The sequence below is a fragment of the Leptosomus discolor genome, chromosome 4 (assembly GCF_034619465.1).
Source record: "Leptosomus discolor isolate bLepDis1 chromosome 4, bLepDis1.hap2, whole genome shotgun sequence".
NCBI classification, from domain to species: Eukaryota; Metazoa; Chordata; class Aves; order Leptosomiformes; family Leptosomidae; genus Leptosomus; species Leptosomus discolor.
The window spans coordinates 21,716,916-21,730,658 of NC_141394.1; the positions used below are offsets into that span (position 1 = coordinate 21,716,916).

Genomic DNA, 13,743 nt, shown 5'->3' on the forward strand with positions numbered 1-13,743 from the left:
AATGGGTCAGAGAGGAAAAGAAGAAAAGAAAAAAGTAGCTGCTTTTATTCAAATGACAACTAAATTGGGGACCTGACATTAAGAGCTGTTGGGAGCCAGGAAAAGTATTAAGCACTCACAGGCACACACAAAGTAATCCCACAAAAGCATAAAAGTTGGTATTTCACCAAAAAACAGCCAGGCTACTGTTTGGGTTCTTACTTTTTCAGGCAAAACCTGGGATTTTGCAATAATAGCTAGAATGTTTTTGACAACGACCTTTACATAGCAATCTGGCATGTGTAATGAACAGTTGATCATTGTCAGAAGTGTAAAGTTTTGATTCAAAAGGGCTTTGGTAGACATATTTTTTGCCTGTTGGATATTGGTCCCATGTGGTGGCTGCTTTGAATGTATTAATTGTCTTGCTGAGAGTTGTGGTGCGATGAAAAAGGAAGAGTTGGGGCAGATTGACTGGACTTGAGCCTGTTGCAATGATTTTGCACGCTTCAACTCACGTTCTTTGTTGTTTAATGCTAAATGCTCAAACTGAGATTCAGAGGAAAAAACCTAGAATGTTAAGTGATTCCAGCTTGAAGTGCATTTGAAACAACTGAGTTTGCACGATGTCTTGGACCACAGCTATATGTTTCCCCTTAGTACAGGGAACTCAGCGTCTGACACATATCCATTACAGCATCTGCCCAGGCCCAGCAGAATTTTCACATGTGGGCAGAGTAGCCTCAAGGAGAAAAACTAACCCCCTACTGGAAGAGTTAGGAAAAGCATTCAGAAAGGGTTTTTCCGTTCAGCAGTCGTCCACAAGGGAATGGACCTTTCTTCTCTCAGGTGCAGTATCCTCCTCCTCTGCTATTTCAGATGTTAGGTAAGAGGGAGGGAAAAGAAGAACTATGTATCTACGTATCATAGTTTATATGGCTTTTTCAGGGTGCAAGACTACATGCAGTTGTGTTGTTGAAGACACAGTGTGCCATGTTGAACACTCTGAGGCCATCACATATCTGATCTTTTCTTCCCACCAATGGTTTTTGCAAGCCTTTTGTCAGTCTCGGTCAATAAAGCTCCAACAACAAAAAACACAACCCCAGTCCTTCCAAAAGCAGTCTGTGAACTTTTATGTTCACACATGATTCTGGCTCAGCTTTTCTAAATAACAGCATGTGTGAGCACAGGGGAGAGCTGTTCAGATGTTTGATGTGAGGCCTGCTTTGCCTTCGCCTGCAGTAAAAATAAATCATAGTTTCTCTCAAATACGTAGAAGGAGCTGTACATAATTTAGGGGCTAATCTCACCTTGTTGATTCTCCAGCCCACAGCTCATGGATGGCACCAGCATGTGGCTTTTGGTCTTCCAGCGGACACCCAACACAAGATGGTTTTGCAGGGTGACGTCTTTTGTGGCATGAACTCAGTATAGTGTTGCAGTCCACCACTGTGTTAACAACTGAGTTGACGGTTACCTGCTTATGCCACTCTTAGGTATGGTACTGGGTATTCACGGCTCAACCTAGGTGCTCCTTGGTTGCAGTCATCCTTTTCTGTCACCTTAAAGGGAGTTTGGTGAAAAAACACTCCAAAAAAAAGACAAAAGAAAATGGGAATATATTTATTATCAATTTTTTTTTTTTTTCCTAGGGAGTTTCAGAAAAATGTTCTGAAGTGCATTTGAAAATGCCTGTAGAAAACTCATTCCCATGAGATGCATTTATGTGACAGGGAAGAGAAAAACAGCTGTGATATAATCCTCCAACTGGTATTAGATCTGGGGGTTTTTGTGCTGCTACTTTCAAGACGTCCTAAACCTTCTTATTTGCTATGTAAATACAACTTGCACCATCTTTCAGTAGAAGTGATAAAAGGGGATGCTGTAAGCAAAGGATGTGGTTGCCAAATATGAAAAGGGCAAATCTAGCAGAGAGGGAGGGAGGGACCTTCAGGTTTTGTGTTTCTCGCAGCCTTTCAGAAAGCAACAATGCTCCGTTTGTCTTAGTACTGCAGTGCTGTGCCTAAATAGCATGAACGCAGCCCAGACGTTCTCGAGAGGGCACTTGGATTGCTGTATCCTCCTGAAGATGTTGAACCCCTCAGATGAGTTGTACCTCAGTTACTCAAGCATTGCACCAGCTGCAGGGTGCAGGCGTGGGCTCTTGGCTGCCAGCGCCCCGGCACATCTGCTTGAGCGTCAGGCTCAGGAACGCAAAACTCGCTGGAGAGTGAAGTCATCACGGTTTGCTTGGACCTTGAGCACAAAACTTGGAGTGTGGCCTCTCCTTCCAGTTACATGAGCAAACTCTAGCTCGTAACACATAGCCATCAGGCTAAACCTTTGGATCACAACCCCTGGGGGAGAGCTTGACAGATGTCTTCTGTCATCTGTTACCTAGCACAAGCCAGTGAACCTCACACAGGAAATCTTGTCTGCACTTTCTGCTTGAGGGGCATCCAGTTATCTTCATTCATGGGACAGAAATTGCATGACAGCTCTTAAAAATTATTTTCAGTTATTGAATATACTGGGTCATAGGCTGGTTACTTAGATGCCAAAAGAAAAAAAAATGAGAGAAAAAGTAGCTTGGTAGTGATCGCAAATAACCTTGCTTGCAATGAAAGCCACTATTGTGATAGGAAAACACTAGTCAGAGTCATCTGGAAAAGCAGTTTCCCATGTCTGGGAGCACCAGGAAGAGGTGAGCAGAGCAGAAGGTGAGATAACATGGGTGCTGAACTTTCCCAGAGGCAGATCTGCAGCGCTGGTCTTGGGCCAGTTGTGCACTTGTCATGTTAGGCCAGGAAAGGGGAAAAGAAGGAAATGGGAAAAAAAAAAAAAAAAAAAAAGAAAAAAAGAAAAAAAAGACAGTCCCTTATTTATTTAATATTTTTCTCTATGAGCAAATCCCTGCCATCATTTTCCTTCCACCAAGCAAAATTCCTCCTCCAGAGGCCTGAGCTCTGTGTAAAGGTTGAGAAATAAAAGAAAGAAGGGGAAAAAAAATAGTAATTTCTTTTTCTTGCTAGTCAATGTGCTGGTAGTAGAGAGAGGCTCCTCTGGGAGTTGCAATTACTCCCCTGTGGATGCTGGAAATGTTTTGGTGGTTTTTTATAGCTGCAGCTCTAGTCTGAACGATGACAAAACTTAGTCTTCTGCTATTAGTGCCAGCTTTCCAGATAAAGCAGGGAAGAAAAAAGTGAAGTATCACTTTGGGGTGTTTCTGGGGAAGAGATGTGTCCACTTGCTTTCTTGGGACCACTGTGAAAACACCTGTCTCAGTGCTGTGCTTTGTGGAATTGAAGTCTGCAAGTTCTTGGGTTTGAAGACTAGGAGTAAAAACTGAGTCTTACTCAAAAGCTGTCTTTAAACTCTTGGTATGGCAACACATATTAAAAATAAGTAGTAAAAGTAAACTAATCAAGATTATACATTTATAGTTGTACTAGTGTTGATGGATTTTAAAGGTTAGGACTTGTCTATGAACAAAGATTGTATTATGATGTATTATCTGAAGAATCCTTCTACTAAGGTGATGCTGCAATGCTGCTTTTCCCCAATTTAAAAATTCACAGTTTATTGACAGCCTGAGTTAATCTGGAGGTTTGATCTCTGTTCTGTGCTGTAGGATTTAGGTAATTTTGCCCAGGTTGCAGTCTGTTCGTGGTTTTGCTTGGATTTGAGAATCATTTATATGTAAATGCTCCTGATCTCTTGTTCTTTTCCTTCCTACCAATTAACTTTGTTTTAAAGCATACAATTGTGTGAGCAAAATCAGCAAGCAGTGCTGCCTGGGGCCAGTAAAACTGGGTGATGTTAGCATGGTGATCATGTTCGCTGGAGCTCATTAGCAAATTGACTCATTGAATGATCAGACCTTTGAACTGAGTTCAGTGATATCCCATCCATCTCACTCTGTTAGGCCACTTCAAGGCAGCTCTGTCTTCTTATAATTAGTCTGATGTAAATGGTGGAGGTGTTTATTTTTAAAAGCAGCAAGAAAGCCCAGTTGAACAAGAAAAAAATTGGAAGAACAAGCCCTCAAAGAGATTTCGACACTAGTGCCAAGTGGTTTATGGAAGATAAAACAACTCATTTTTTTGTGGCTAAAGGAAAATTCCATTAAATCCCTTGTGCCTAGCTGCTACAGCAAACTTGCCAGAGCTATTCCAAAACCAACACACCACGAGATACTCGATGATTGTCAGTGAAAATTAGGCTCAAAAATGGAGCACCCCTGCGTGTAGATCAAGGGGATCTCCTGAGTGCTCAGTATATGTTTCTATAAACTCACAAATGACTGTAAGAATTACTTTAAGGGGGGGGTTGCTAGTTTTGGCTTTGAAACTGCATCTGCTGTATCTACTCGGTACCTCTGTGACTGTAGTGCATGGTGTAGGTCATTTTGCAAATGGAAAATAACTTGTTATTGCATGAGTAAATGGGAAAATTTCTGCAGGTTGTTATCTGCTGCGCTAATTGTTACTGTGAAGAAATAAAAAATGTACTAACGGCAAGAGCTGCTGCAGTAAAAACAGATAATATTTGGCAAAGGTCTCTGCAAATTTTAATCCTCCCTGTAATGTCAGATGGAAGTCGTTGCTTGGTGATCTAGCACAGCTTTGTGCAGAAACTAGAAGAAATCTGTCGATATCTGCAAGATTTTGCATTGTATTTTTTGGAGTTCATGCAATCTGAGGGCTCATAGTGGAAGGGAGGTGTCACGAGAAGGCTGGAAAATCTGAGCAATGAGCTCAGGAGATCTGATTTCAGGTGAGTGTCCTGGTGCTCAGGTGGTTTAGTGCCTGTTGTGCTATTGCTCGCCTTTTTGGAGGCTGGGGGAGAAGATAATCCTGTTTCCTGAGGGATGGCAGAGCTGTGATTTTTAAACTGAACATTTTCTTGAAAAGTAGTGATCCCTCAGAAAATTATGTTTATGATGCTGCTGAGTTTTAAAGTTCGAGGAGAAAGTGTCTCAGGCTTGGAGTAAGATTACCTAAATCCAGAGCAAGCATGTGCTTCAGCTGCCATGCTATTGATTGCTGGGGCAGAAGAGTTGCTCACAGCACCATGGGCTTAGATTACTTAAATAACAAAAAAAAACCCTTTCAAAATGGAAAAACTCCTATTTTACACTAAATGCATGCATCTCTATGCTTGAAATAGGTTGACTTGAATGAACTCCAGTGACAGCAATATCATTACACATAAATAACTAATATTGCACGAATAGCGAGCGTGATCTGCTTCACTGGACCTAGAAGAGAGGACAGTCTCCACTCTCATGAGCTTGCAGGCTAAGCTTGATCACACAACTGGATAGTTAAGAGGCTGCTCCTCAGGGTGACAGGGTGATTCTTGTATTTAATTTTAATTTCGGGCTAGTTCACACATGGGTGTCTTAAATATAGAAACACCGATTTGTGTTGCTGTACATGGAGCAACTGTGACTCTGAAGGATTTTTGGATGCTGGAAGAGGTGGGATGGTAGGGAGATGTTGTGGCATGGGAATTAAAGAGAGAACGGTATCAGGCAAGGATCAGAGAAGCCTATTCATATGGCCTACTGATGTGCTTTTAATGGGCAGCGCCAGTGTTTCCCCAGGCAAGGATTGAGGGGGCAACTGTGGATATCTGGCATTTAACTGGAGTAAAAGTGTTATGTTGAGAGAGGCAGGAGGGTGCTTATCTTTGGGAGGGGCAAAGGAGATGGGAGAAACAGGCTTCTGTTGATGTGATGTCAGCATGGCAGGGGTGATGGAGGAGCAATTGGAGGCAGCCTGCCTTTGTTTCCCTACCTGAGATTTCAGGTCAAGCCATAAAGAAATCCACTTGAAGCTTCAGTCTGCGCAAGCACCTTTGTCTAAATAGGAGGCAAAATAAGGTAATTATAAGGTGGACATCCCTCAGTATTCACCATATGCAGTATTTAGCGCAGCTATTGCAGGATGTAGGATGGGTTAATGCATTTCTAAAGCAGGTTCCCCACCTCTTGCTGCTTGACCGCTCATCGCAGGTTTTAAACAAAGTAGCCTGTTGAGCATTAAACTCTCGAGGATTTGGCTGGGCTGACATGCACCTTTGCATTTGCCACATGGCCTTCAGCTCAAGAGGCCAAGCACTGCTGTAGGGATGAAGCAGCAAGGCATGAACCTGATAGAAAATAAACAGCTTTCTCAGGAGAACAGCCTTGAATTATCCCTCTGTGCACTGCTGTTTTGGGGATGGATTTGTGGTGTGGGGTTCTTTTTATTAGACCATGGAAAATGTTTTTCTGTCCTAACCAGCTGGGTCTTCAACAACACTAAAAAATTAAAAGCACTTCTGTGCTGGGTGTTCCCTAAAAGATGGGAAATAAGATTTTTACATTAAAATGCCAGGAAGAAAAATGGTGAGGGCATAAAGTGCTGCTTTATTTTCATCAGATGCTAGTGCTTTTGGAAAGTCAGTTGCGCTCCAGCGGTCATTACCCCCCTGTGTGCTTCTTTTGCCGTGTGCTCCAGCTTCTCTATAAAAGGTGGCTGTGCAGAAAGCCTTGTGTTAGCTGTAGCTCCAACTACACCCCACAGGCCACCACAGTCGGCAGAGGGGACATCCTCAGGACCTAGGCTTGGGTCTCTTTTTTCCTTCCTCTCATTAATCAGCTGTGTTTGTTTCAGGACTATCGACATCAGGGGCTCTGGGCCCAGGGAGCACTACCACCAGCACCACGCCACGGGTGGCCACCAGTAGCTCCGGCCGCCCCACCACCACCTCGGCCTCAGGCAGGAGGAACAGGAGCACCAGCACACCGTCACCCATGGCCGACATCCCCGACGAAATGACCACACACCTCCCTCCCGCCTCCTCCCAGCTGCCACCAGCTGGCACGGAGAGCTGTGACCCCATGGAAGCCCGCGATATTATGTGGTCTCGGACTCGGCAGGGCCAGGTGGCAAAGCAGCCGTGTCCCGTGGGCTCCATAGGTGAGTCGAGGTGTGGGAGAACACGGCGAGCCATTTGCTCATAGGACATTATGAGCATGCAACCAGGTTGCCCATGGGCCCCTGTGGCACACATACTTTCATCAGCGGAGCATGCTGGTGCCTTCTGTCAGGTCTGCATTGCCTTGAGGTGGCAAGCAGCTGGCCAGGGCTGAAGTCTCAATATGCTGAGCACGTTGTGCATGATCTGTGGCATCCCAAGCTCTGGCCAAAGGAGGGTACAAGCTAACAACCTTGTGGGGTTGAGCTTGTGCTATAAGAGCCTCTGCCTCCAGAAGTTATGTATGATTCACCTGTTATCCCTGGTTTTGCTTGTATTTGTAGCCCCTGGACTCATTGACTTGATGTGTTTATGGCCAATGGTTTGCTTGTTTGTGGTGGGGGTGGGGGGTAAATCAACAAAACTTACATTTTGAAGCTCTGCACTGAAGTGCTGCACTGTTTGCATTTCAAAGGCCGTGGTCAGTGTTTGGGAGCACAGGTATTCCCAGATCGCACTCCTGAACCAGCGTGAGTGATTTTTCAAACTACAGCCAGCATCCAATGTGATCAGCAGGGAAAACAAAGCCAAATATTTCAAAACAATTTATTGCTTATTGGATTTTGCTCCTTTTCTTCTGCTCTTCCCCCTAGTTGTTTTCTTCCAAAAGGTTGCTTTTGGAAATTTTCTGTCCAAATTAAAACACAGTCAAATGAAGAATGGGTTTTGGCATATGGTTCGGTTTGCTGTATTTTAACAAATGCAGTTTTCTAAAAGTGTTTATTTTCAAGCTAGTCTTGGTGTCCAACCCTGAGAACCCACAAAAAATCAGAAGGTGGAGGAAATTGCCTGAAAATAAGGGCTGGAGGGATCTGGCTTGCAGAGGAGGCTCTTGTTAATTCTCCACTCCATTGCCCTGGAGAGCCATTCACACTTGTGCATACGAATACTGACTCTCTCTTGAATTTGGTGTGGTCAGACTGATAAAATATATGTTAAGATATGGGGGGCATGGAAAGACATCAATGGTGAGAATAGGTAAAGAATATTTTTGCTGTCTTTCCCAGCCTCGCTTGGTAAAATTAATACAAAAAGTATCATGTGGTTCCCAGAGAGGGGGCAAGATAGTCTGAATTGAAGCTGTGAAAAGAAAAGAAAAGATAAAAAAGGAAAGGGAAGGTTGGATGCAGAGAGCCCTTTTCTAATCACAAGAGTTAAAGACTGAGTGAAAATAGCTAAGGAAAAAAAACCCCACAACTTGTTGATAGGGGATGACAATAAGCTTTTCCCATCTCTAATTTCAGTGATTCATGCGACTTGTTAAAAGCTGTGGTATATTAGCAGTGGGCCCCTTCCAACTCCATTTGAAGGCATAAGCAAATTCTCACTAGTTTTAAGCTACTAGTTTAAACTGCCATCAGACCTAGCCAGGTCTCTGCTGAAAAGTTTTGCTCTGCAGGGCAGAGCACTTTATAGAATGCAGAATCTTTAATCTACGTGTACCAGCTTTCTTGCTTAAAGATTTTTAACTGCAGCATTTGGGATGCATTTCTCTTTGTCTGGAAGGGTCTGAGGCACTTTGCTGTCTTTTGCAGCAGGGATCTGTGTGGCCATTGCCAAACAAAACTCTCCTCTAAAGTCCCTCTCAACAGTTGGGAGTGGACAGTAAATCCCAGCGTTACATCTTGATGTTCGTAACACTTAAACTCTTGTGTATTTCCACTCAATGGTTTCATGATGATTCAGAACAGTAAAATCTTCCTAAAGCAGCAAGGAAGTCAAGGCACAGGGTCTGATCCCAGGGTGCCAGTGATGGGGCAGAGCAGTCACGGTGCACAACATTTGAGATCCAGCTTCGATATCTTAGTCCCTGCCAGCGTTCCTGCCTGGCCTAAGGCAAAGCCCTCTGTCTGCAGTCTGCATTTGGAGAAATGGAGATAATATCCCTGCGCTACCTCATGGGTCTTTTATGTCTTAGGGCCCCTAATCCTTAAGATGATGGGAGACTAGGACACTGAGATGACTCAGAAGTGTCCTACTGAGGTCCTGAGCACTAGCAAGCTCCCAGGATTTGCATGAGTTGTCCGTCATTGTGAAATGAAGCCTGCGACATGGGGTCCTGGGGGCAAAATGCAACCAATAACACTGAACTCATAGGCTTTCCTCTTCCAGGTGTTGCAACTTTCCGGTGTCTTGCGCCAGACGGGATCTGGGAGCCCCAAGGACCTGATCTCAGCAACTGTTCTTCTCCCTGGATCAACCATATCACTCAGAAGGTAAAACCCTTCCCATGTGTTGACCACACTGAGTCAACGCACTGACCTTCTTGAGTTCCCTGGTTGTTTTCACAGCAGGAAAACGAAAGTGACCAACAGTCACACATAAAGGGTGAGCCACAAATAATAGCCAGGAATTGCAAGGAGAAAGCAAAACTGTAAAAATCTGATGGAAATTAAGTCAAAGAGTGAGGGAAAGGTGAAGGAGGGGGCCTGAAAAGTGGAATTAAACTAGAGTGGATGACAGTTCTTGTTTGTAGCAAGAAAAGGAGGAAGAGGGAGGAGGATGTGGGTGAACATCTGGAAAATACCAACTTATTGCAAAAGGAAACTTTCCCTTTAACACACCCTCAAGGATTTTCTCATGCCACACAAGCACAGGATAAACCCTGTAGTTGAGAAATCTTTACCAAAGAAAGGCAGACTCAATGTGAAATGTTTGCATTGCACTTCTGACATTCTGGTTTTGACTTTGTAAAAAATTGTAAAAATTGTAAAAAACTAATGGAATAGAAAACAATGCCACAATAGCGTGTATCTTTTGACTCTTAAGTCCCTTGATGAATGTTTTGTAGCACTTCATCATTTATCAGTGTTAAAAGTGCATTAACATGTGACAATAGAAGTTCAAGACAAGCAGAGCTTATTTGGTAGCAATATGTTGAACGTTTTTGTTATTAATGCACAGTGGTGCTTTCAGCTGATTTCATTACAAACAGAGACCAGATGTGTGTTTACGCCACGGAGTCTGTGGGCTGAATCCTTATTATAGCAATTTGTGGGGATTTATTCGCTCATTTAGCCAGAGCGAGTAAGTTCCAGCATTGTGGGCTAGCTGTGCTATTGCGCGGTAGCAACACTGCGCTCCTAGAGAGACAGTGGTTGCTTGTGAATGGGATGGGATGACCCCACAGAAAAGACGCTTTGGCTTTCTTCTCTCTGTCCCCCATCTTAACGGAGACTCGACAGCCTGTGAACTGCTAGCATGTACACCCCTGATCATCCCTATCTCACTTCATCTGTATTTGTACCCATCCCTCCCCAAAGACAGGGGAAGACAACAATTATGTGGGGGTGCTGTGAAGTGGCGCAGCCATTACAAAGCCTGTGGTCCTTCTCTCCTGTGCAGGAGGGTGGGCAGCCCTCCTGCCATACGCTCAGCTACCTGATTAATAAAGACTGCCTTTGCTGGCGTTAGCAGCTGTGCAGCTCTTGTTTTATGACCCACGTACTTATCCTGGAGGGGTTAATATTACTTACTCTAGCCATAATTCACCCAGGCAGCTGGGAGACCTCTTGCTGTTTGGTGAAGACGGCTAGGCCGTTAGCCATTAGCAGAGGGAAATAATAGCCTGCACTGATGAAATCTCCATCAAGGTTAGGCTTATTTTATTTGAAAGCCCAGCTATCATTTGTGTAACAAATGAGCCCCGTTTAATTTGTTACATGCTTTCAAAGCAGGCTGAAATTGAAGAGCCAGGTTTTTAGAACTGCCCAACAGGTTACAATTGGGACTGGATTTTTTTTTGATTGTTACTATTTTTCTGGAGAATTTGGGAGAGTTCCACAAGTCGGTGGAAAGACTAAAGGGGTCTAACAAATAACTTTGGATCTAAACTTTTGATGCCTGAGTGGGAATACACTGAGATCCTGGGATATGTGGCGTAACCTCTATGGAGAGCTACTACAAAACATCAAGAACTTTCCAGGAGTGACTTGAGGGGAAAACCCTTCCAGGCTTGTCTAGGGGCTTCTGTTGGGATTTTCATTCAGTAGAATCCTTACAGCAAACACAGTTTTAAATTACTTGTGACGTGCCTGACAAATTTGGTGGCCTTCTACAATGGGGTTATAGCAACAGTGGATAAGGGAAAAGCAACCGACATCAACTACCTGGACTTGTGTAAGGCGTTCGACACTGTCCTGCATGACATCCTTGTCTCTAAACTGGAAAGACATGAATTTGATGAATGGACCACTTGGTGGATCAGGAACTGGCTAGACGACTGCACTCAAAAGAGTCGTGGTCAACAGCTCAACGTCCAAGTAGATACCAGTGATGACTGACGTTCTTCAAGAGTCAGTATTGGAACCAGTGCTATTTAACATCTTTGTCGGCGACATGGACAGTGGGATTGAATGCACATCCAGCAAGTCTGCTTATGACACCAAGCTGTGTGGTGCGATCAACACTCTGGGGATGCCATCCAGAGGAACCTTCAGAGACTGGAGAGGTGGGCCCATGCAAACCTCATGAAGATCAACAAGGCCAAGTGCAAGGTCCTGCATCTGGGTCAGGGCAATCCCAAGCACAGATACAGGCTGGGTGATGAGTGGATCGAGAGCAGCCCTGTGGAAAAGGACTTGGGGGTGCTGGCGGGTGAAAAACTGAATATGAGGCAGCAATGTGTGCTCGCAGCCCAGAAAGCAAAATGCATCTTGGGCTGCAATAAAAGCAGCGTGGCCAGCAGGTCAAGGGAGGTGATTCTCCCCATCTACTCTGCTCTGGTGAGACCCCATCTGGAGTGCTGCGTCCAGCTCTGGGGCTCTCAGCATAAGAAAGGCACGGACCTACTCGAGCAAGTCCAGAGGAGGGCCATGAAGATGATCAGGGAGCTGGAGCACCTCCCCTATGAGGACAGGCTGAGAGAGTTGGGGTTGTTCAGCCTGGAGAAGAGAAGTCTCTGGGGAGACCTTATAGCAGCCTTCCAGTACTTAAAGGGGGCCTACAAGAAAGGTGAGGAGGGACCCTTTATCAGGGAGTGTAGTGGTAAGATGAGGGGTAACAGTTTCAAACTGGAAGAAGGTATATTTAGATTAGATATTAGGAAGAAGTTCACCCTGCAGCTCAGCTCTCCTGCCTCCCCAGCACTTGGATCCTCCTTCACCACCCATGCCACAGCAGCTGCAGCTGTAGCGCAGCTTACAAAATGGATAGAAGCGCTTCTTTGGCAGCCAAGGTTCATACCTGCTCAGCGTGTTTTCATTCCTAATCTGCTTTGTCTCCCAAAAATCCCATCTTCTATCACCTGCTGGGTCCAAGCTGCTCAGGAAGAAGGGTGATGGATCCCCTGTAGGGATTTCAGCCAAGCCAGAGGGGATAGTAGGGAAATGCTGTGCTTGTTTTCATGTCTCTGTAGTAAAGTAAGGATTACTACTTGCTTCTTTTCTTTCTCCTGCTGTGCTTAGACCATACATTGGGTGTTTGCCTGCTTGCATCATGGTATTCGGTTTTACATCCCTCTATTAGCTTCCATTAGAGTTATCGTGCTTGATGGAAGATCAGAACAAATGTCCGCTTCAGCAATTCGTTGCCCTCCTGACATTTACTTTAACTTTATTGTTGGTGCCTACCATGCCCTCGTAACGTAGCAGGAGAATAAACTTGCCAGCACAATTGAGTTATGCACCGCTACCTGGGTTATTTCTAGAGTCAAGCAGTAAAAGGAAGCAAAAAGTTCAGCTTTGGGTACATTGCATTGTCCTGATCATGAGGTCATTCAGTTGCAGCCTGTTTGTTTTACCTCTTGCTTTTATCGGTACTGTCCTTGGCACAGTGTGTGACTTGCCTGAAAATATCTTTTCCTCGATGCAGCTTTCAGTTGTGGGTGCTTCCTGGGAGGAGGGGCACCACTATGCTCAGCTTCAATCCTCTGAAAGAGAGGAGGCCTTTTTGTAGCAGTGTAGAAAACGTTGTGTCTTTCATGAATACATGAGAAGCCTCAAACTGTAAATCTAAAGCACATGCCACCTGTGTTCATATTGTCCTCCTGAACAGCCTAGATGATATAGTCACAAAGAGCAGATAAACCTTAGGGTTCAAAGTACCTTTGTCAGGTCTTATAGATCTGTTCGGGTGTGTCTGGCAGAGGGAGTGGGGTTTTATGGAGGATGTCACCACATTGTTGTGTCCAGGCCCGAGGGTGAAGTTGCGATCCTGATGACACCACGATGAAATCCTCCATCCAGATTGCTTTAGACAGTCTGTTTTCAGAGCGCCATCATGTACTGGATAGAGCAGATGTTACAGTTGGCAGATTATTAGAGGGACATTAAATGCAGTGTAAGTTGTTTGCATACCATAGTTTCAAAACCACTTTTTTAGTATATTCCAGCTCTGCTGTACTGTATGGAGACCAGCAATCCAACTCTCTGTTGGATAACCAGTGTTCATAACTAGTTAGTTATATCCTTAGGTGTGGCAGGCCAATAAAAGAAAAAAACGAAGTTGAATGGAATGGGATGTTCGTCTTCCAAAAAAAAAAAGAGGACAGTAGATATACTCTGACTCTTTTCTGCAAATGTGTACATGTATAATGAAACCTCTGCCAGGGAAAGAAAATGGCCATGAAGGCTTTGCAGTATCAGAAGTTAGCCCACAGCCCATGTTTCAGCCTTGGTACCTCACTGCTGGCAGCTGATGGTGCCCGATGAAACCTGTCAGATGTTTGTCCCTCCAGAAAGTAGCATCAGCTCCATGGCCTTTCCAGCTGTGTGTCACTGTTTTTAAAAATCCAGG

General features: G+C 44.5%; 1 protein-coding gene across 19 annotated transcripts in view; it reads left to right on the forward strand.

Annotated features, from left to right (window-relative positions):
• Window positions 1-13,743, forward strand: part of ADGRL3 (adhesion G protein-coupled receptor L3) — a 268,359-nt gene that overhangs the window by 163,089 nt on the left and 91,527 nt on the right. For 11 of the 19 annotated variants that reach the window (XM_086463866.1, XM_086463867.1, XM_086463875.1 and 8 more), the window contains 2 exons: window positions 6,645-6,950; window positions 9,121-9,224. In XM_086463866.1, coding sequence (XP_086319992.1) covers window positions 6,645-6,950; window positions 9,121-9,224 — 410 coding nt within the window. The remainder of the gene's footprint in view (window positions 1-6,644; window positions 6,951-9,120; window positions 9,225-13,743) is intronic. The other 8 variants (XM_086463868.1, XM_086463872.1, XM_086463869.1 and 5 more) reach the window with 1 other exon arrangement.